Raw genomic sequence first — 23,809 nt, forward strand, 5'->3', positions numbered from 1 at the left:
TAAACTCTTAAGATGCACCCTAATTTTACTGGTAGTAATGCTGCCACACTCTTCTTGCGAAGAAGACTTGTTGCCTCTTCCTTATGATCCTCTGGACCCACAATAGTGGTAAGAGCTTCTGGTGGGATAAAAGGAGCCGATCAGGAGTCATGCCATTGTCCCAGGCGTGTTGATGAACCTTGTCCGACATCTTGCAAGGAAGCATGGCCAGCCTAGTGCCCCCCTGTCTTGACCAGCCCCAGCAAAAATACGCTGGGTGACAATCCTTTCTGTTGACGCTTGGGCCTTGTCCAAAGAATTGAAAGCCCCATCATCCCTTTGGATGATAAGGCTTTCAATTATGAGGTCGCCAAATCTCCTAGTTTGGAGTCTACCTTAATTGACAGAGGCTACACTTGATGGAAATGGTGCAGTCGTCCTTTCCAAGAAACATGATGGCTATTGAGCCAAGCCTGACATTCCCTCTGGGGAAATGAGGGTCCAATGCCTTGGTGTCCTCTGTCACGTCCAGTATTTTGGAGAGGGGACCAGATATGTCCAAGAGTTTATCCTGACATGATCAGTTCCCTTCTTAAGGTCTCGGAATTATTCGGCCAGGAAAGTAGCCATCTGTCTGTTGATTTCCGGTGTCAAAGCCACTCCTCCATCAGGGGAGGGGCACGGACATTCTGCCTGAAGGTGGTGGTTGGCTTTTGTAGGCAACTAGCCACGTAGATGGTTACTTCTGGTGCTGGTGTCCAGAACACTGGTGCAAATGGTCATCTGGGTCTAGCATATCAGGCCCATCACCCTGTGGATCTTTGTCCTTGGCGCTCATTATTTGTTTTGGGAGGGATATGGGGGAAAGTCATTACTGCTAAATGATCCGGGGCTTAAATAGGCCTTTTTTAATCTGTCAAAAATGTTGATCGCTGGAGTTTTCTGCACATTTTCTCTTGTCCTCCTGAGGTGTCATGATGGGCTTCCTAGAGGTAGGGGGCCCAGGTGAGTTTTCCCTCTGTGTTGACTGTCTACTGTGCTACTATAAGGAATAGTTTTTTCTCTAGGGGCGCCACCGCTTCAGACACTCATTTAGTAACAGAGGTGTCAATTTTCTCACAAAATAATCATCTACAGGGGTGTGGTATTTTTTAAATCTACTTGGCCAAGGGACAAAATGCTAATGAGATCTACATGTCCTGAAAAATCCACTTGTCCCACCTACTTCCTACATCAATTATAAGGGCTAACACATACGTGTAATATGTTTATTTTGTTTTATTAAACCAAGAACTATTCAGTGCTTTGTAATCATGCTAAAGAAAAACTTGAAAAACGGCTACATTATCCCTATTGTCCTAAAGTATAGAAATTGTATAGGAATACAGCAGTAAATGATCTTGCATTGCAAGCTGCTCAAAGACTCATTATTGACAATACTTGAGTAGTTATGATAGATGTGGCCTCTTATGTCCGCGCACATGCTTTGCGCCTCCTGTTGTAAGCCAGAGATCAATAGCTCTGCTGGGGTCATATTCCTCAAAGTTGGGACCTTCTATTTTAGGAAGCATTAGATCTTGGAGAACATCTTAATTTAACTGTGTTCTTAGTGGGTTCTTAATGACATTCATTGCAGAAAACCAACGTTCCGCTTCTGCTGTAAACACTAAATGTGAACATCATCTCCATGAGCTTTAATGTATTAGTTAACGTAGAAAGTTTTGTTGCTAGCAGGGTGTAGTATGCAGGCAATACAAGAATCTTTGCTCTCAAAGCTTTTCATAGGGTTTTAAGTCCACAAAACTCTACAATTGCCAACTGCTCGTCTGTGGTGAAAAGTACTTCAAAATGTTGAACAATTGCCTCCATATCAGCCCATATTTATTCAGTTCCTCTCTACTCTCTGGCCATAGTGTATAATCAAATGCCTGAAATCTTTGAACTGGCATGGAATTAAAATTTGCAAACCTCATCAATATACTTAAGTACACTGTCAATGAGCTCACTGTCACTTTGGATTGTTGTTGCTGGTGGAGAGCAGCCTGCTAACTTTATTTCCCAGCCATCAGTAGAAATGTTTCCAAACGTTTTTTTCTTCAGGGTGGTACACTTTTTTTATTTTTTTATTTTTTTTATACAACTGCTGCATGTATTCACTCAACGCACTCTTAAGGCCTACTAGGGTCCATGCACACCTCTACAGCAGGTGGAACATGCAATAAAAGCCGTTCATTAGACTGAAATAATTCTGAAAGCTGAGACACTGGCTTCAGAACATCTGTCAGGCTATAAAGGTTTTTTCTAAATGTAAAGCTAGTTACAATTGAGAAGTACTTTTTTGCCTTGGCAGCACAATCATCACTCCCAGCTGCAACCTGTCCCAGGTGTAGAACCACTGTCTGCAGGTTTTGTTGCATGGCTGCCAAAGCTCAGGGTTTTGCTGGATACCCATCTAACCTGTTTAATATCAGTGAAATGTGCAAAGTTTTCATCAATTCTTGAAGTTTCTTTGGCATCTCGTCACCTCTTAGGACTATACCAGTAAAATTTGAAAATCAATTTCAAAGTTTCTTCAAACTGACAAATAGAGGGTTTGGATTTTACAGAGTCTAGAACCCCAGGCTGACGTTTGTGAGCTACACAGTGGAACGGTAGAAGAAAAGGAATATCTTTCGTTAAAAGTGCTGCAACTCCTTCCTTAGATCCCGTCATAACTGCAGCACCATCAAAATTGACAGCTATTAGTGATGGGCCTGGATATTCTGTGGACCTCATACCTACTAAATCCAAAGATAACCTTTGGATTCCTTTAGCTATACCATCCAGGACACCGTGAGCATGTGCATGTTCAAGTGGAACAAGATCTGCAAATAGAGTGTAGGGTTTCCCATCACTGACTACTCTCACAGCACGGTTTCCTGTTCAATGATGGCACTATCTGTGCTTCCTTCCGCAATAATGCAAATGAAGTGAGAATTTGAAACCATTTTTTGATGTCCTGTCGAAGTATAGCTGCCTCGCATCTTATGAACTGAGGCCTTTTCACAGGTTTTTATAATTTTCTCCTATATCTACACCAGCTTTCTTCATAGCCCTACATACGTTTTCCATGTCTGAGTAGCTTACCTTGTTTTACACTTAGGTAAGCATTGTTGCAAGATGGACAGTTTCTTTCTCTTTCAGCTTTTGCAGTGCTTGCATGAGGGGCTGCTCTGTAGGGGGACTGGAATTTGAGGTACTCGCTCTGAGTCTGAGACTGCAACGTTGTTTCTTTCATTTCCTGGTGGTGCCATGAAACGTGTCATATGTGCCTTTCTAGTTTCATGAGCTCGAATTGGCTCAATGCGCAACTGGTCACATCCACCTAAGAATGCATTTCTACCTGAACCTGAATAGCTGACTGCTACAGTAGGATATTTTTGGCAAATAGTGCAGTACATTTTAGGTCCTTCTCCTTCCTGGCTTTCCTTCGGGGCTAGCCATGGCAAGGATTCCACCCAGTTAGACTGAAACTCGTTTTCTTTTTACAGCATCATACTTTTTGTTCTGGTTTAGGTTAGGATTATGTGGGGTGGTACAACATGGAACCTCAGTTGATTCTTCTTGGTTTCCTTCTCCTGGCTTTTCTTTATCAGTGTCTTTACTTCTTTTGAATCCAAAGTTGAAAAGACTTTGCTAAGACATATTTTCTGTCAACCGGACAAAGTGATGAAGTCTGAGACTGCTTGATTCAGTTTTACACCCACAGTCCCAAAATGTAGAGCCAGTTGCAACAAGCCTTTCACATAGACTCCAATAAATCTAGAGACAGTTTTCCAAACTCTGAGAACAAGGGGCTGAGACAACCTGCTGCAACAGTATTTAGTGATTTCCTGCCAAGTTGTGAACACACGGAGTCTGGTGCTACAGTGGCTGCATAGTAGACCAAGAAAAGATTTACACTAAGAACAAGGATGTGGGCTTTGGAAAAGGACAAGCTTACCTAAATGAGATTCAAATCTACCATCATGTTACCATAACAAAAACTCAAAACCATTAGAAATTATGTATAATTGACTGCTTAAAGATACCTCTCGTGATTAATTTTCCTGCTAGGGAGAGAGATGGAAGTTCTCTAGTGGCAGCCATAAAGTTAACGTACAGGGTTAATAAATATGCCTGCTGCAAAGAACAGATTTATATTTTATGTCCTATTTAAGTCGATAAGTAAAGTCACAGCCTTTACAAGTGCTTTCAAACAAATTAATGCGTGTGAAAGGGGTAATTGGAAAGATGAGGGGCTGGGTGGTAGTGAGAGAATCGAAGGTGGCCATGGGGTGATGAGGGCACAAAAGTGTCGCACAGGGTACCACCAGCGCTAAAGCAGGCCCTGAACTGACGTCACAGTGTGAACAATGACCGTGCAGACAGTCAAATGGAGGAAATTGAGCAAATCTCAGCAGCACTTTTTGCTGGGATTTTCACATTTCCTGACCTTCGTCATTTTGAATGTTTGCGCATGCCCACTGTGATGTTAAAGAAACCTGCCCAATGAACACACGGGGAGCAAGGCCCTTTACTGTTAAACAAAGACCTAGATGCCTGTGTGATGACTAGGCAGGGCAGGCCATCGTCACCACAAGTATGTACTTGTAATGACGATGGCCTGGCCTGCCCCACCCAGTGCTTAACTTGTGCTTGTTGTTTCCGGTGCTGAGAAGCGCCACTTATTTTTTAGGGTCGGTGCTTATGCACAATGGGAGAAAGGAGAATGCTGCAAAAGTGAGCTGAAGGGGGAGGGATTGCCAGAGACATTAAATGAATAAAGAGGCGGCTGCCCGAGATGGCTTCAGGATTACGGTGCCTCGGTATACTATTCCGTGTTCCCATGAGCAGCCCCAGGTTTAAGAGGAGGGCTTTTAGCACCAACACGTTTTAATTTACAGTTTTAGCTGTCAGAAGCAGGCCTGATCACACAGGTAGCATGGTCCTTTTTACTCCATATATTCCAGCAGTATTTAGACATTCCTTGAAGTTCCTTTCCAAGAACACTGCCATGCAAAACATTTGGTCCATTACAGGTTTTGCAGTGGTCATTAAGCCTGTAATGCTACAAGTTTGAATGTAGCACATTTACAGTGCAGTTTTGTAAAGCAATAATCTAGTTCATTGTGTCTTGGCCAGGAGGGGGGGTAGGACGTGGCTCATTATAAATGTTGACTGTTTTCTGCTGGCTGCAGGATAGTTCAGTGGTCAGGGTTTGACATACGACCTTCCAGTTTATCACATTTCAGTCACTGTGACCAATTCCGTGTCTCCTGATCAAAATTATTCTGTCTCCAATTCAGTATATTGCCTGACTCAGTGTTAGTGTGCTTCCTGTGAGGGGAAATATCCCATACACTGTGTGATGGGATGCAAGGAAACACCGGGGACAAACAAGGAATTACCCCCACAAACAGGGCGCACTGTGTGTAAAGAGATACAGGAAAGAAGACATGAGCACACCAGGAAAGGGCACAGTGTGTGATGGGATGGAAGGAAATAAGAAAGACAGAACGAAGAGCCTTGTGCACTGTGGGAAGGAGCGCAGAAAAAGGGAAGCAGAAAGGAACAAACCTGGAATCAGCAGCACAAAATGTACACAGCATGTGAATGGGTGCACGGTAGGTGAGCAGATAAGTCTAAACATGAATTCAGCAGCAGAAAGTGCTGAAGGGATTCATTGTGATGAAACCAACCGCAATAAACAGATATTCTGCTGACAATGCAACCAGAGTGTGAAGTGAAAACCACAGCAAAGAATAGCTTGCACCCACTGTAAGAGTGAAAAGAGATACAGGGGGGACAGGTGAAGGAGTAGATATGGATACACAACTAATCACCAGATTTCAATTTACAGAGTTGAGGGAGTCAAGAGGAAAATCAAACAGAAGGCAGCACACACGGTGTGTGAAGGGCAGTATTCCTTAAACAGTGTGTAACTGGATAAAGGGCAAAAACAAAACTCAGTGGCAGAAGGGAGTCAACGAGACATTCGCTGTAACAGGAGCATGGATTGGTGCAGTGGCAAGGGTAAGGCCCTGCAGGAGAGGTGCAGAAACATCCAATCAGCACTCAAAGTGTAAACCGCGTGAAGGGAGAAGTGACAGGAAAACACACCCTTCAAAAGAGGTGGATTAACATTCTGCAACAAAGTACAGAGGGAAGAACATTACGTAGTCTTAGATCCTGTCCATTATATTGGTATATTATACACCAATAATTAGCAAGCAAGCATATTGGGCAGACAAAGGAGGTAAAAACAGCAGAAGACTATAAAAGAGTTATGAGCAAGTCACAACATATATGCCAATAGCGTACTGTTGTGGAAAGGAGGTGCCTGAAAATGGATAACATGCGCAAGAATTAAACACAGACAACATAAGAGATGGGTACACAGGTCAGCTCCAGTGAATATGATACACAGCAAAAGAAAGCAACCTACGAGCAAGGGGTAACCAGAACACCAAAGACGCACAGACCACAGAAAGACGCGGGTGTCTAGCAGACCTAGATACAGACAAACAAGGACCCAGGAACGGGAACAGTGCGTTTAAGATAATTAAGTCTAGGCAGACCAAGCCAATGGGCTGCTGGCCAGGAAGAGGCAGCAACGGTATGCAGAGGGAGAGACAGGGTTGTCTCAAGGAACAGGGCTGGAGAGGCTTCTTCCCAGCACCCAACTGTGGGCTTGATAACCAACTAACCAAAAAACTGCCAATCCGGAGAGGGACGGCTTCTTCGTTGGACACCTATAGTACTTAAAATGCATAATATATGTATTGCTGAACAAGTGCCATCTTTCCCTGCAAAGAATAAATGGAAATTAAGTCGTGAGACCAGACCCTTCTGTCCGCCGAATGAACCCGTCCTCTAACGAAACCCAAATCATATTTGGTGCCCCAAATTCCCATCATGTCAACCACAAAATGAAGTCCTTTACAGGTACCATGAACGGTGCTGCAATCTTCCCCCAAAGTGCTCGTCCTTGGATCTTAAGCTACACCTGCATGTGCCCTCCAGTCCCCATTTCACTGCCAGCACATGGCCTTCTGTTATCTGACAACCCGCCCCTGTGGTGCCGGTGCCCCCACAAAGATAAGCTGCAATTGTCCCCCAAAGTGCTTGTCTATGGATCTTAAGCTACGCCTGCAGTCTCACGCTCAGAGTCCCCGCTCGCTGCTGCCTGGGCACCCCAAGCTCCCAGCCCTCTGCCGCCATCCCCGGAGCCGAGGAACATATGTACCCTCCCTGCAGCCCTTACCTGGTGTGTTGCTCGAGCGTGGCAGCCACTCTGCTCCGGTTTACCCGCCACAGGGTTTTTGGAGAGGGTGGGCCACATATTTTTCGAGTGTCTCCTTGGGGGAGGGAAGCGCAGACTGGCAAAGCCCAAGCGCTCACAGATAATTATTTATTTAATGTCTACTTGTCCGTCAAATAAGACATTAAATCTTATTGCCTATGGTGACAATCAACATGGCTCGGGCGTTGGGCAATACGATTTCCCCATCCCTGCAACTATGAGGCGGTACATTGGGTTTCCCTCCTCCATGTATTAAGGACACAGGCGAGGATTATGCCTCTTTCTTTACTACTCTTGAAAGAGCAGCCAATCAAATTATTAATAATGTACATTAACATATAACCAGAGTACCCATCCCATCATGCCTGGTGTTCATTTATTAATCCCATAACTTCCTTCTTTCTTTGCAGATAAAGTTCATAAGTTTTCCAGGATAACAATACTAAACCTAGAACAAACAAGCATTTCTACGACAGACCAACTATATGGATACTGGAGACTTGAAACCATAATTGTCATCTCCACTGAACGCCTGGAGAGCATTCTGCACTCCGTCTTTTGATCTGTATCTCCATCTGAAGATCGGTCCTCATTCCATCTTCTGTTCTGTACCTAAAACAACGCATAATATTATAAACCTAGAAACTCTCAGTAACGTAATTCATGGCGGGTTAATCATATAGACTAAAGAGGCATGCAGTTTCCTTAATCATTAACATGTTGACAATAACGGATTATACAATTTATGTCCTCATTTATTCTCCCGGATCACAGAAACCAGGATGGGATAATCCTCTCCCTGTGTCCTTAATAGAATTGAAAATTCTTGGCGCGTATGCTAGCAGAGTTTTCATTCTATGTTGGGATCAGAGGTTCAGATTATGATACTTTAAAGCTGAGCAATTGCCAATGAAGCAACATCCACAACGGGTTTATAATAACAGTTTAAAAACTGATGAACAATCTGCTGTTTTCATAATATCTTGCAGAGACGTACCCAGCCCTACCGTTTTCTAAGCCATAGCACCCCTAAGGGAGTGTGCTCTGAAGACTCCAGTATCAATACCGGCTTCCTTCATGACATCTCTGACCCATCTCACTACAGTAGCGGATGACACAGGTTTGAAAGCTTCCTGTAAAGCAATCTAACTGCCCGTTCGGATCATTCCTTATCGACTGTGTATTGAATTTGTAGGTTTTTAAGCATTTAACTGCACATAATTGTTCATTAAATGGAAAACCAGATAGTTATAGATTTGGTCATGGTTTTCGTTCTTTTAGCAATGGAAAAAGATACTCCCTCTTGAGTTAATACTCAACCTGTAAGATCCAGCGCCTTCACGTCCACTGTTCTGCAGGAAACTAGACAGAGTAACATAGCCAGTTTAGCTGAAAGCTGCTTCCTAGTCCACAAACTATTCTGCGGCCATTTCCTAAAAAGGTTTAAAAACATATTACCATCCTACAAAAAATTATTTTTAGGTTGTGGGGGATTTTAAATTCTAATACCCTTCAATAATTTACAAACCACAAGATGCATGCCCACTGACATGCTACCTAGCTGTACATGCCCTGCTGGAATAGCTGAACGAAAATTACTTACTGACCTGTAAGATAAGCCTTCATGGATAGAATTCACAATGTGTGCAATTCTACTTCCACTGGATCCACGTATCGTTCCATGCACTTACCCATCCAGCATTTCCAGGCTGACGCTTACCGTCTCCTAGTGGATGGGGCCTATGCTTGTTTAATGAGTTCTGTAGCTGTCTCTGAAATGCCTGGCAAATACCAATGCTCACACCAGAAAGGTTAATTGGCATTTATCACTCTAGATAGCACACTTGGAAGGTATGGATCATATAGACCCAGGAGAAATGAAAGGGTGAGGCCGCTCTGTGGGATTCGAACCTGATACCTGAAGGTCCAGCACAGATTGCGAAAGCTGCTCCAACGTCACCATCGGCTGAAGTTCTCCCAGAGGTCCATGGAGCATGTCTTGATTTCATTGACGAAGCCGCGGATATTCGCATGTTGGTGCAAACAGAAGTGGAAACCATGGTTGTGCTTTCCACACTGGGCCGATTAGGATCACTTCTGCTCTCTGGTGTTTCACTTGAGCTGCCACTCTCGATGATATGCTGAATGGAGGGGGGTGTAATTCAGATTCCCTGCCCAGTCCTGGAGAAAAGCATCGGTCTCCATTGCTTCTGGATCTGGTCTCCAGCCGAAGAACCTCTCCAGCTGTTGATTCAGTCGAGATGCGAACAGATCTATGTAACAACTTCCCCATGTGTCTTGAATCAAAGCAAATAACTGAGGATGCAGTTTCCAGTCGCTGGGATCTTTCAGAAATCTGGAATTCCAGTGCGCTATAGTGTTGGACTGCCCCAAAATAATATATTCTGCCATCACTATGATCTTGCGCTTCAGGCAAAGGTGCCAGAAGTCCTCGGCCATCTCCACCAGGAGTCTGGACCTGTTCACCTCACCCCAACCTGTTAACGTACCAGACCGCTGAGATATTGTCCATCCCCAATAGGAGGCAACTTGATGGTGAAGGATCCTGCCAACAGTTCCAGGCAATCTGTGCATCTCCAGCTCATGATGGGTGCTTCTGCCTCCCATGGATATATCTCCACAAAGCGCTCCCCAGAGCCATTGGCTGTCGTCTGAATCTACTATGAAGTCTGGCTGACCGAAAATTGCCTTGCCATTCCACCCTTCGATGTGTTCTAACCACCACTGCAGTTCTGCTCTGACCTCTGAAGATGGAGGAACCTGCTCTGAGTAGGCCAAGCCTTTCCGGAACTGCTGAATCTTTAATCGGCAAGACTTGGTAATGCAGTGGTTCCGGAAACACTGCCTGAATGGATGAAGCGAGGAGACCCACCAACCTTGCCATCTGCTGCAAAGACACTGTCGAACTGGAGAGGGCTATCCTCCATTCTTTCTTGATGTCCCGAATTTTTGAATTGGGGAGCAGAAGCGTCACTTTGACAATCCACTAGAAATTCTAGAAACTTCATGTACTGAGATGGGACTAAGCTGGATTTCTCGTAGTCGATCTTCAAGACTTAGGATTTGTGAGCAACAGTCAGCTGGAGATGCTCGATCACCCTCTCGTGTGATTGTGCCATGATTGGTATGTTGTCCACATAGACAATCATGTGTATTCCCTTCTCTCTCAGGTACTATCACTCGCTTCATAACCTTGGTGAAGCACCATGGGGCTGAGGCCAGTCCGTACAGTAGCACCAGGTATTTATACCACTGGTCTTTCCATTGGAACTGTAAGAAATGCCTGCGGAGAGGAAAAATAGGAATGGTCAGATAATGCGTCTTTCAAGTCCAGTCGGACCATCCAGTTGCCTTCCTGAAGAAGGTCCCTCAGGAGGTGAATCACCTCCATTTTGAAGTCTGTAAACAATCCAGAAATTTAATTTGCCCAAGTTTCAAAACCAATCTGTGACCTCTTTTTTGTATTAGGAAGATATTGCTGCAGAAGCCTTGAGGATGGGAATCTCATTGCATCACGGCCTGGTTCTGCAGCAATTATCCTATTTCTGCATCTATAAACTCTTCCTCTTGTTGGGAGAAATGGAGAGGTTTTGGAATCAATCCATTGTTGGTAGGAGGTTTGGTAAAACTCTGTGAAACCCTTGGACTGTCTGAAGAACCCACGCATCGTGTGTTAGTTTCTAGCTGTGTATTAACAGTTTGACGTGGCCCCCGAAAGGAACGCTTGATAGTCATCTTACCTGAGTTGCCAGAGGGATAGTATCCCCTCAAACCTCTGCTGAGTCTTGATTTGTGCTCTCAGGCTCGAGAAGCAAAGACTTTTCCCCTCTAGTGGAGTCTTGATAGCCTCCTTGTTGACGTCCATACGCCCCTCTTTGGAGGTCTTGCAAAGATTGACAGCCTGACGATCAGCCTCTACCTCGTCTGGCCCTGAGGAAAAGGTTTGGGTGAGACTTTTTTTCAAGGAAGTCTGAGCCTTGTCAAGGGCTGTAAAGGTACTGATGTGCTTCCCAATATCCTTAACAAATTTTCCTCCTATGAGTCCATCTGCTAAGGGCCCCGCTGGCGCCAATTCTGTAAGTTTAGAATCTATCCTCATGAGGATAGACTTTCGGCGTTCCGTCTAACTCACAATTAACTTTGCCAAGGAGGCAGATGGCACACTGAGTCCAACCAGCCAAAATATCAGGGTTGCTGGGATCACCTTTTTCTTTAGTGTTTAGAGTCATCTCTAGGATCTTTGTGAGGGGACCCACAACGTCCAGCATCTTATCCTGGCATGCTCTCCGTGCGCTGTTGATTTCCCTTCTTGGGCTCTCTGGAGTATTTCTTTAAGGAGGTCGTGATGCTGGGGTCCACCTCTGGCATAAGTGCCACCTTGTCCGGCAGGTCTGGTCTGGGACATTCTGCCCTGAGGGGATTGCGCCCCTCCTTATCAAAAGGTTTGCGCAAGTTAGTATGTAGGTAATCTGCCACCTCTCGCTCAGGGGCCCAGTCTGAAGACCTAGGATGGATGTCCTCTGGGTTGCTATTAAAAGGAGTAGAAGGAGATGGATCAACGGGAGAGGATTGCTTTGTTTTTATGACTGCGTGATCGATCATCCCCTGAACTACCGGAGTCATCAGATTGGGACTGTATCCAAACTTGAGGTAGAATGAGTGCGCTTGGTCCTGGGCACGCAGTATTTGTGATCTACAGTGGGTTTCTGCTCCAAGGAAGAGAGAACCTCCTCATGAGGCCAGTGATTGGACTTCTCTTTGCGTTTGCAAGGAGCATCCAAAGACTCCCCTATGGAATTAGAGGAGGCTGGAGTTCTGCAGCTTTGTGCTTTGGCAAATAATTGCAGTTGGGCCACAATGCTGTTGCTAGGGCCTTATTAATAGACTGTTGACTGGAGGCGTCCAAGGCCTAAAGTGGGTCAATGTCTTCATTGTACTCCATATCCTCCTGAGTACCCTCTTCATAGGTCGCCCCTTCAAAGAAATCTGCTATCATTGGGAACAATCACGGTCCAAGTCACACTTTGTGTCGGGGGTAACAGCCCCAAGGTGCAAGGAGTTAAATGAACAGAATGAGAATCTGCCACAGCAGCCGACTTTCTGAGCTCCTCAAGCAAGCCTGTCATATTATTATTGCAGCCCACACCTACTCTGGGGATGTGGACGTCCAAATCGAGCCAGAACTTTTAACCGAGCATGCACCTCCGTTCAAAATCAATAAATTTGGACTTGTGATGCCTTCACTATTGCAGCATCTGCCAAGGCGCCTCACTCGCACTCTGACAGCTCGAGCGTATGTGTTGCCTAGCAACAAATGCTGTCTGTCAAAACAATTGCCGGACTTGCATGTAGCCCAGTCCTACTAGAAATCACCCAATCTGGCTACGCGCAATTCCTTTGAGTGCCCTTCTCGAGCCCGATTAGGGAAGGCACTGATCATTTGTGCCGTTGCGGTTGTGTTGGCACAATAAAGAGGGCTGGACAACTGCAGTAGCGGGGTGAGGTCGATTGTCAGCGCGATGCAGTGCTCGTGGCTAACATTACAACTACAGTCGAAGTCACTCTTATACTGAAGCACTGATTAACACAGTGCCACACCAATCCTGTCAGTTTCAAAATAAAGGCATGAAGCATCAATCGTACTTATCTTGGTATGAGCAGCAAAGAAAGAGGAAGTTGTGGAAGCGTACCGTACCTTTGAAGGGTCAGCTCTTGTGGGATTGGTGGATGGACACAAGGCATGATGGGATAGGTACTCTATGGTTATTTTGTTAACGTACGTTGTTATTTATAATTTGATTGGCTGCTGTTTTAAGAGCAGTAAAGAAAGACGCATAATCTGAGCCTCTGGTCCTGACAATCTAAGGGGGATTAGTCACTCACTTGGGTCAGTGTCCAGCAGCTAATGACCTCCAGGCAGTCGCTCTAAATAACCCTGGCAAGCATACTTGCAACACAGTGGCTGGCCGCGCTTCTTGCTTTGAAATCTACAGCGGTGTGCAGCTTTCACTGCGGGGAAATACAGAAGCGCTAAGCGAAGACTGTATTGAGAGGCTGCGAAGGAGCATCTAAGCTTTTTTGCAGCCGTTCTGTAATGGAAATAAAGGGGAATTGGCCTCACATGGCAAAGACTAATCTTAAATAATACCAAAGACCGTTTGGAACAGAGGCCAGTGTGCTTAACTGATGGCTGCTGGAGAGCAAAGAAAGCGGGGGTAAGAAGGTCTACAGGGGATCTTGAAGGCGTGCAGCGCCTTGAGACGCTCACAGGTGATTTGCTGCACTTTATAAATCCTGATTGATTGAATGTGCTCGAACCTGATTGGCTGAACTGACATTAATGTTCTGCTTCCTATTGCCTAATCCTCTTGAGAAATGAACTACTTCTTATGGGTATTGTTCCAAAATGGCTGCTGACCGTGAAGGGAGAACAGTGTAATCCTTATCTCCGGTCCGGACATAGAATTGGGCCCCTTAATAGGTCTGATAACCAAGACCTTTTGTTCATATTAATATTTTCTCTAACCATCTATTGGTTGGCTTCACTGTGGGTGAATTACTTGCCTTTTAATCTTAAAGCTACTTTGGGAGGAGTCTTCAAAGGAAGAGAGGGATAAAATCAGTCAACTGTGTAAAATTCAAACCGGGTTAAAAAAATCTAGTTCAGTTTTGAATATTCTTATTTATTTATTTTTTCCCTTCGTTTCTCAGGTCAGCCTAGAGATCTCTTCGGGCCACTCCGGGGGCCTTATCAAGACAAGAGTTTGAACCCTACCACGAGTCTTAACCTCCATTACACAGAAGGAGGATTTGCTTTGAGGCTTGAAGCTGTACCTGTACCTTTACCTTCACCTGAAATGGAACCAGCAAAGGAATGCCAGGCTTTGGGACGGACGCTGGAATGTAAGACTCCACAGTCACCCCAACAAGAAAAGGAACAACCCCTTAAATTACCAGGTGCGTAACATTTTTTTTGGTTTTCTTGTGGCTGGTACAGTGGCAACAATGCTTATTGAACTATAATTAACGTTACTAGTAAAACCTAAACTACATCATGATTCTGCTTCTCAAACTCATTTGTGACTTGGAGCCAGTTTACGATTGGTTATTTTAGGTGTCATTTTTAAGTTTCAATGGCAGAGCCTCCTTCACCCACTTTCCGTTCACCTGCCTGTTCTCACCTTGCCTTTAACAATCGTGCCACCGTGCCCCATCCCAAGATCCCCCCAGTTAAATTTTTATTGATCTAGCATGGCCTTCCAGTTGCTATTTCTCTACACCCACCCCTGTATCTGTTTCGTCTTATGACTTTTCTGGCTTTATCTGATGGGCATTAGTTAGCGTCTTATGGTTTAGTCTGAATTTGTGCCCTCTCCTTCCCCATAATTTTCTTGATACCACTGTGCAAGAGAAATGTGTTTTTTTTATTTTGGGGGGGGGGGGTGGTATTTGTAGAAGCGCATTCAGACCAGAGGTTCCAAAGGCTGAAGCAAAGCAGCCAGCTACAATGCAAACAGCCAAGTCTTTAGATGCTTTTGTAATGGCAGGAGGGACAATATCTCTTTTCGAGGGAGCAAGTTCCAGAGCCTGACCGCTGAGGAGGCTTTGTCTCCCTGTTAAGATTTTTTTTTTTAATGCCTGATCATTCTCTCTAGTGTTCATGGCAATTCATTACATTAGTGATGATGTGGTAGCACTGTTGTTGGACCAGCGTGGATGGTAAGGTCCGCACATTAGATTCCAAATGGAAATTCTGGACCGTTTTTAAACCCCTGTCAAGTCGCCTACTTACCGGTTCATTGGGATGGATTGTTCTTCAAGGATTCATCGTTGCAGTTGATGCTGTGCTTATAAAGGTATCCACTGGCTCCATTATCTCGTAGATTCACAAGCTCCATGTCTTATTAGCTGGCAGAGCTGTTGGATCCCTCTTAAAGGGCATAATGTTTTGAAATCTTGACCAGCTGACCTGTTGGACGAACTTTGAAAATAACACATTTGTTGCAAAACTTAATCCGGAAATTTTGGGGTAATGGTAGTCACAAGTGGAGTAGGATGCGCAGTGTCTCTGCTTGCCTCAAGTCTAAATTTCATAGTAGCACTGGACTTGGATGTAAAGTTTTATTTGACTACTTAGTTTATGCGGTTTGTGATTATTTCTGTTCTTCCTTTAGGTTGTGTGGTCTCTTGCAAATCTTCATGGGATCGACTGCAGGACCTATGTCGTTTGGAGAAGTTGTCATGTGCTTTGCTTGATGTCAATAAGAAGAACTTATTTGATTTTGAAGTAGAGTACCTGTGTGATTATAAAAAAGTACAGGTAAGTGGAGCTGGTCTCCATCACAACTGGGGAAAATCTGTGTTGGTCTTTTCGCTCCCACACACTCTAAATTAGAGAGCTAGCAGTTTTTTGCATGCTCTTGCTAACTTGTGAACAAGCATTAACTGCTTGGTTTTCAGGGACTTGGCATGTTTTACCAATATAAATATTTTTCAGTTTGTGAATGAATACTTGTGAGCTATGTGGTTACTTGAGTTTTATGATTGATACAGGAAGAAAGGTGGGAAAAATTGTACTGCTGCCAAGAAAGTTGCAGGGTAAGGCAGGCTACAATAGTTTATGCAGATTCTAAGTTCTTCCTAGTGTGTGTCTGTGGCTCTTAGTTTTAGTGCAATAGGACTTGTTTAGAGGGGCTGGTGGTATTCGTCAATGTGTTTTATTATGGTACTACTGTGGATTTCCTTTCATAAAATGGGAATATTTCAAAGTCTTAGTATTACGGAGGAAGCTGCTGCAATGTAACGAAGTCCTTGTATTCTATGGGGTTTGATGCATTTATTATAGGGAGAAGGATTGTTTTTAATGGCCTTAATTTTAAATTGGTTGCCCTAAAAGCAGAGGATGCCTGCCTTGTCTGTGGCACGTATATAGAATTCTTGAATGTTGACATTAATGTTGGCACCTCACTTCTGCCAATGAACTACCTGCCCACATCATAAATTTAAATGAATAACCTGTATTTTTCGGGGAAATGGTGGCACTTCTCGTGTCTGAAATTATCACTGGGACCATGCAATGACTGCCGTCTAACTACGAGAATAGTAAAGCAAATGAGTTGTATACCAGTGGAGACAAACACGGTCTGCAGTGTCTTTGCAGATTGTTAGGTTAGCAAGTCATATAATTGAGTTTCCATTTATGCACCTCTCATGCAAACTTGGGACTGACTTTTGATAAATTTGCCACAAGTCACTTCACTAGCAGTGCTGATTTAAAACATGCACCATTACTGCCCTCCTGAGTTGAATGAATAAAAGCACAAACCTTTATGCTCTATTAGGCCTAATATATGCTGTCTAGAGTGGCATTTTTTTCATCCGCTCTTCTCAGTTTTACCCCAGCTTCTGGTTGGCTAGCCAAAATGAGTACAGTAGAGGGAGTGCAACTTGAGTTTGTTGATTAGTTTGCTTCTTGGTAGGTGGGTTAATTGAGCTTCTAATGTGGTCTTTTGATACTTAAAAAGAATTGTATCTCTGATTGTCCTTAGCACTACAGCTATGTTTACTGCAAGAAGCTGGGAGTTTTGGGGTGCTGGGGGTTGAAAGATCTAAAAGGTCCCAAAGGTAGATAGTATGAATCTAATTGACTGAATGCTGGTTTAAGGTTTTTAAGCGATATGATTCGGATACTAAATAGCTTGGCGTACTGTGGGAGGAATTTAACATTGAAAGAGATTTTGATGCTTTTAAAATGTTGTCTTTAGGTTTTACCTAAGACCGTGCATGTGCTGTCACTTGGTGTAAGTGCTTATTTTCTAACAGTGTGCGTGCTATCCATTGCTTACCACAGGTATACTGGTCACTCATTTACTTGCTTTTTATTGGTCAGCTGCTGTTTGCTTACTTCCTGTTTGCTCCACTTCCCTGGAACATGGCTTCCTTACTTGTCCTACTAATGGCAGGACACAACCTTACTACCACCCAGTGAAAGTGTTTGTTTTTCAGATGCCTTCGGAGTGTATTACTTCCTTTCCTGGTTCCTCCTCACAGGACCCTCTGTCGAGCTGCTTGTCCTAGCACTCCTCCCTCCCATCTGTTGTGCTTGTTCCCTACCCTTCACTCAATTCCCTGTCTGCTTGCTCCAGTCCCTCCTGTCCACCCTCAATTGAGCACCCAATTAGACACTTTTTATTTTTTATTTTTTACTTCTTTCTTTTCCTCCTTCTCACCTCACTCAGTGTTACACACCCACCCGACCTCTGTGTAGTCTCCACCTTGGTTTTATTTAAAAAAAAAAAAAAACGATGTGTTGGCCACATTTAAACCAGTTTTGCGTTCAACACACACTTGTGGCCTATTTGCCCTTCCTCCCAGAGTTTGACTGCCATGCCTTCCGTCACAGCAGGAAAAAAATATCACTGGCGGTCAGTGCTGGGCATGTTACTGCATTATTTACTTCCACCGATGCACTACACTGGCCACACTCTTATCTCAGATTTTTGTTGTTGCTTTGTTGTATATCCTTCACTTTTTCATTCCTGACCTTGCAAATTTTCCTAGGCGTCAGACAGGGTCTGGAAATCGTTAGCGGTTCTATCTGGGGGCATAGTGCGGTTCCATGTTCTTCTGACCCATTCAGCCCCAGATGTGACATCAGCACCCATATGTTGGCCACCTCTGCATATTGGTGTCCGTTCCTTTCAATGCCTTCCAATGTGGATCCTAAGCTGCTTCAATACTATCCCTGACAGAATTGTTTTCTATTGAATTGCTTGTGTGGAGGCATATACCAGCCCACCCCCAAAAAAGACTACAGGGTTTAAGCAGTGCAAACTGTCATCCACAATTATCTGTGAAAGACACCCACAATGTGTCTGTGGTGTCTGATCCAAACACGACTTGCTGTTGTAGGAGTCCTGCGTGAAAATGAATCTGAGCAAAACCTGAGTTTCAGAACTTGAGATTTCAAGCAAAGTTGAAGGTTTGCAGTGCATTGTGGGTAAGAAAATGTCGCAGGGTGCATGTGAAGCACTCCACCCTGGACTCGCGCAGATGTTTAGTTCATGTGTGTCCAGGTCTTGTGGATTTTTCTATACAGCAGCGTCCCAAAGTCCAAAAAAGTGCAGCCCTCCCCATTCCAAGTGGGACGATTTGGAGAGTTAGACAAGCTCTCATGGCCCAAATGTAAAATCAAAACCCACACAGGCATACGCAGTCCATTGATTTTTTTTATTTTTTATATGGTGGTTATGAAAGAAAGAGCCGAGTCTTGTAGTCTTCTGTAGAAAAGATAGTTATCCGTGGATCTTACATTTGGGGGTAATGAATTCCATAGTTTGGCAGCTTGAACGGAGAAGGATGTACCACCTATAGTCTTATTGTATGGTGGTGTTCTGAGGCAGGGTGCCAACTTGAGTGGATGTTTAATTGTTGAATGTATTTGGTTATTTTGTTTCTGATCAAAAGCGATCCTGTTCCATGTATAGCTTTGTGGGTGATACAAAGCAGCTTGAAGGTGTAGCAACGGGTAGCCAGTGCAGTGCTCAAGGCAGGGGAGATGTGGGCTTATGGCTTTACATGTAATAGTAGCCTGGCAGCGGAGTTCTGAATACATTGTAGTTTTCATAATAGATAGATCATCCATGGTAGAGGCCATTGTCATAATCCAGTTTGGATAGTATAAGATTCAAGCCTGCACCTTGTGAGGAAATCCGCGGTGGGGGAGGATGCGTTGCAGAGTCTTCAAGGTGATGAAGCTTGTTTGTGCTAACTTGTCCGCTTGGGCATTCATTGTTAACTTGGAGTCATGGTAATTCCAAGGTTTTTAACTTCCTTGGATAAATGGTGGTACTAGATAGGCAGGCCAGGCGCACAGAGGGTTATAATTTTTCCAGTCACCAGATGAGTATTTCCGTTTTGGATTAATTTAGTTTGAGATGGCTCCAAGTCCTCCACTGATAACTGGCTCTGAAGCAACTGAAGATTGAATTTTCAATGTCTTTGGGGCATTCCAATTTAAGTAGTATTTGAGTCATCTGCATAGTTGTAGCATGCAAGTTTAAAATCATTGATCAGTTCTGGTAATGATATCATGTAGATGTTGAAAAGCAAAAGGTAAGTTGATTGATCCTTGGGGGACACCTGCTTTTGTGAAGTACTGTTTAGACGAGAAGGGAGAGAATAGATATTAGTTCTCTTTTGAAGGTAAGATGTAATCCAGTCGAGAGCAGTCCCTTCTATGCTGGCTTCGTAGAGTCTTTGAGTTAGGGTGTCATGGTCAACCGTAGCAAAGGCAGCCAAGAGAAGTAGCGCAGCCACTCCATTGCGATAGATTGTGTTAAGATCATCCCAGATTGCTATGAGTGCCAATTCAGTGCCTCTTCCTGGGCAGAATCCAGTTTGGTAGTCAAAGTATGGGATTGTCTTCAATGACCTGTGACATCTGGGCGAATGTTGCTCTTTCTCTCATTTTGCCCAGGGAAGGTCCATTTGTGATTGGTCTGTAGTTGTTTGGGTCGTGCAGGACTTGGTTTGTTTTCTTCAATAACTGACATATGTATGCCTTTTTCAGGTCTTCAGGAAAAGTTCCTGTAGTTATTGATGATTCTTCCTACAGGTGTGGCAGCAGAAGTAGATAAAAGAATGTGCTTGATGTGAGGAGGACAAGGGTCAGAAGGGCACCCGGAAGGCCTGCTTGCTTTGACCAAAGCCATAAATTCACCTTGTGATATTTGTTTGAAGGACTGTAGAGGCTGGGTTGGTTTATTCTTAGATGGGATTTTAGGAAAGGGGTTGATGCTGATGGTTTTCTTCTGTTTTACATTGTTCCGATGTGTCTTCCTTGGTTGTGTAATGAGTTGCCAGTTTATTTGTGAAATCTTGAGTAGTGGGATGACTTCCTTCAATGCATTTAGGTTTTTCAAAATTCACTGAGAATTTTATGAAATTCTTTGGCTGCAGATTTAGCACTTTGAATTCTGAGTAGTACTTTTATTATTTATTTTTAAGCTCTTTTGATGAGTTGTATATTATGTTAAGTTTGTGTACCTGTAGTTTGTCTGGAATGTTTTGAGCCAGGTCTGCTGCAACCTTCTGACTTGTTGATTTTTTTGATCTTTTTAAGTTCTGTGTTTCTTGAAGGTGTTTTTATTTTGTCCTGTAGCCACTCAGTTTTGAAACAGAATTAATTGTATCTAGATCTGTGTTGGCTGTTAGCTGTGTTTCTAAATCATCAAAATTGAGTTTGCTCCGTGGTCGATAGGTGCATGTATGTAAGAAGCTGTGTGGTGATTTGTGACATTTTATGTTGGAAAGTTATCAAATGGTGGCCTGACCATGTGATTGGCCTGATGCAATTAACGGTAACTAGTTTGGGCTTGGCAAAAATGACATCTAGGAATTGTCCAGCGATGTGTGTGGGATTGTGTACAATCCCATGTAGGTTGAATGCGACTGGGCCAGTGGTGCTAGCTTTTGGATGGGGCATATTGGGTTTGTCAAACCAAATATTTAGGTCCCCAAGAATTCATCTGTTTGAATATAATGTAGTAAGGTTTGAGACTGTATCTAGAAAAGCATCTGGGAATGTTGTTGTTGTTGGGTGGGGGTCTGTAAAGGAGGAGAAAGTTAGAGAAGGGAGTTGGAGTAGGCTGGTATCTGGTGAGGAGTGATTCACAACCTTGTATGGGAATGTTATCTGTTTTACTGAGATTCATTGCTTGTTTGAATATAATAGCTAGTCCACCTCCTCTCTTGCCTATATGGTTTTGTGTGATAGTTTGATAGCCCAGAGAAATAACTTCATGCAGCACTAGGGCCATGTCCTCTCCCAACCTTGTTTCTGTTATGAATATTAAGTCCGTTTGTGTGTCTGAGTAGGTCGGAGATGTGTTTTTTTTTTTTTATTTTTTTTTTTTTCCTTTTTCTTAAAGAGTGATTGAGCATTCATGAGATGGCAGTTTAGAAAAGATGTTAGTGGCGGTGTTTTGTTTAGGAGAAGGGCAAGCAGTATATTTTGAGCTTGTAGCAGGTGTGTTGTGATCACAATAGCCCTGTTTTTCAATATAGTGTTCCTCTTCCAGCAGGCTTAGGCGGCATTTTATTGGGGGTGTGTGTGTGTGTGTGTCGGTGGTGGACTTGGTGGCTAAGAGACATGAGAACTTTTTTTTGTTTTGTTTTGTTTTTCTGGTAGGGTAGCCTTATGTAATAGACAAGGGAATGAGAAGTTAAGAGTGGCATGTTTGTTTTGTTTGCATCTGTTTAGTGTTGAAGGAATATGGGTTAGGGGTGGTGGAGGAGCATGTGGATGATAATGTAAGGCTCTAAATTGTGCAGTGGATGAGAGGTGAATAAATGTTGCTGTGTTGGGGTGCTTGTGGTAGATGTTTGAATGAGAATGTAAGGGTAAAGATTGGTCAGGATTTGTATTTTTTTTTTTTTTTGTGTAGTCATGAGGGTTGGAGTGGGTGTGTCGGAATGCATATTGAAAGTTTGTTATTTTGGTGTGCTGATGTGGGTGGTCTATTTTTATGGAATAGTGAGAGGGGATATTGATGTAGTGGTTTTCTGTGAAGGATTTGTATGAGTTAGTGCTGGTGAGTGGTATTTGAGTATTACAGGGGATGTTGATGTGTTTTGGAGGTGTGTGTAAGAGGGGATGGGTGTGTGCCTGGAGTTTTTGTTGTGATGACTGGAAGAGGTAATGTGTGGTGGATTGTATGGTTGTGTGTAATTGGTGAAGAGAGGGGTAAGGGTGTTTGTAGATGGTGTTGGAAGGCAGGTTTTAGGTATGGTCATGATAAAAGGGGGTCTGTGTGGAGCAAATAGAGGATAGTGCTGTTGGTTTGTATGAACAGGGAGTGTGTATCTGGAAGGCTAAAAGTAATGTATAATGTGGTTTTGTGTTGTGTAGGAGATGGCAGGTTGTGCTAGTAGGAATGGACCGAGTTGTGTTTCCTGTGAGAATGAAGGTTTTACTGTTGTAGTTGTGGTGTATGTGTATAGGTGTGGTATATGGGGCTTTGTGTTGGTTGAGACATTGCAATCTGTATTGCGGGCAGTGTGGGATGTCTTTGATGATAATGTGTTTGCATGTTGATGGATGTGTAGGGAGTAAGTTCCTTTCTGGTAAATGGAAAATTGGGCAGCATTTCTGGCCCTAGGCCCTACCAGTCTTGAACAAGCAACTGCCTTGTCCCCTCTGCCCATAGCCTCAACGCCCCGGCTGAGACGCCTTGGCCAATAGAAAGCTTGTCCTAACCAATTGGATTTGTAACCTTAAATCTCACAATCAGTGGGAGACCCAACCCTACTCACCAATCATACGTCTAATCCTGACTACCAAACACAACCCCAACCCTAAACCAGGAGCCAATACGAATCTCAACCCTAGTACCAACCCTAATCGCTAAAGCAAACAAAAAAAATTGATCACAACCTCATATGCAACAACCAATAGAAGCCTATATAAGGGCCAAGTTAACTGAAGCCCCAGCCCCTGTGGGAAGAGAGGAGTGAGCTGCTCTTTTCAGAATCTCCTTAGATAGACCGGCTGAATCCACACTTCCAAGCTAGCAGAGTACTTTCCAGGTAAGGGAGGGATTAAAAAAAAAAAAAAAAACACTGAAATACTGCTTTTCACGCACTCATTTAGCTTTTTCAAGTCAAAAACAGGTGATGCAGACAGTTTCTAATCACAATTTAAATCACAGAAACTGATTAAGCAGTCTCTTAAATAGTGGTTAGCCACTGAGGTGTATTTAGCATTTTTATTTAAAAAAAAAAAGATGGGCGGGGTGCATTATGCAGTCTTTTGCCACAAACTAGGAGGGAAATTTCAAACAGTCACTGCTGAAAACAGCACTTTAAAAGGTGAAGCTGTCTGAAACAGTGTCTACAGTGAACAGGCACTGGTAGAAAAACTTAAACCAGTAATATTTCCCAGAAAAGTCTGGGGCTCCTTAACTAAGTCTCCAAGGAATCCTTGATCACTGGGCTGTATTAGGGTGTAGGGAAGCAGCAGGGCTCAAAATGGAGATTGAGTTTAATGGTTGAGATGACTACATCGCTGCTGGTTTGAAGTCATTGGGAGAGGTAAAGCTCCTCTGAATCTAGCCTCTTCAGAAGTTGTGGCATTAGCTAGCTATCTGCTTGGTACTGAAGGCATTCCTCCGGATACTCAAGGGGTACAGGTTCTTGTGGATAACCAAACTAGCCTGTGGTTCTGCAGCATGGGGTTGTGGGTCCTGTCCAAGGAGGCTCTGTCTCTGGAAGTGCCTGAATATTTGTCATATCCCCGGTCACACAGCACCTGACAGGATCTTTAAACGTCAAGGTGGACAAACTCGCCCAGCGTTGCTAAGCAGATCACAAATGCCTGTTACACTCTGAGGTGGCACAGGGCATCTTCCAGCACTGGGGTGAACCTTGGAACGAGTAATGTTAGTGCCTATGTGCTTTTTAGTTCCCAAGGCTGTTGTCCTGATG

At 43.7% G+C, this 23,809-nt stretch overlaps 1 protein-coding gene across 2 annotated transcripts in view; it reads left to right on the forward strand.

Moving 5' to 3' along the window:
* The window catches only part of SUV39H1 (SUV39H1 histone lysine methyltransferase), a 55,329-nt gene that overhangs the window by 11,897 nt on the left and 19,623 nt on the right, over positions 1 to 23,809 (forward strand). The window contains exons 2-3 of one of the 2 annotated variants that reach the window (XM_069209568.1): positions 14,036 to 14,281; positions 15,499 to 15,644. In XM_069209568.1, coding sequence (XP_069065669.1) covers positions 14,036 to 14,281; positions 15,499 to 15,644 — 392 coding nt within the window. The remainder of the gene's footprint in view (positions 1 to 14,035; positions 14,282 to 15,498; positions 15,645 to 23,809) is intronic. The other variant, XM_069209569.1, reaches the window with a different exon arrangement.

This window comes from Pleurodeles waltl, chromosome 10 (assembly GCF_031143425.1).
Source record: "Pleurodeles waltl isolate 20211129_DDA chromosome 10, aPleWal1.hap1.20221129, whole genome shotgun sequence".
Lineage (NCBI taxonomy): Eukaryota > Metazoa > Chordata > Amphibia > Caudata > Salamandridae > Pleurodeles > Pleurodeles waltl.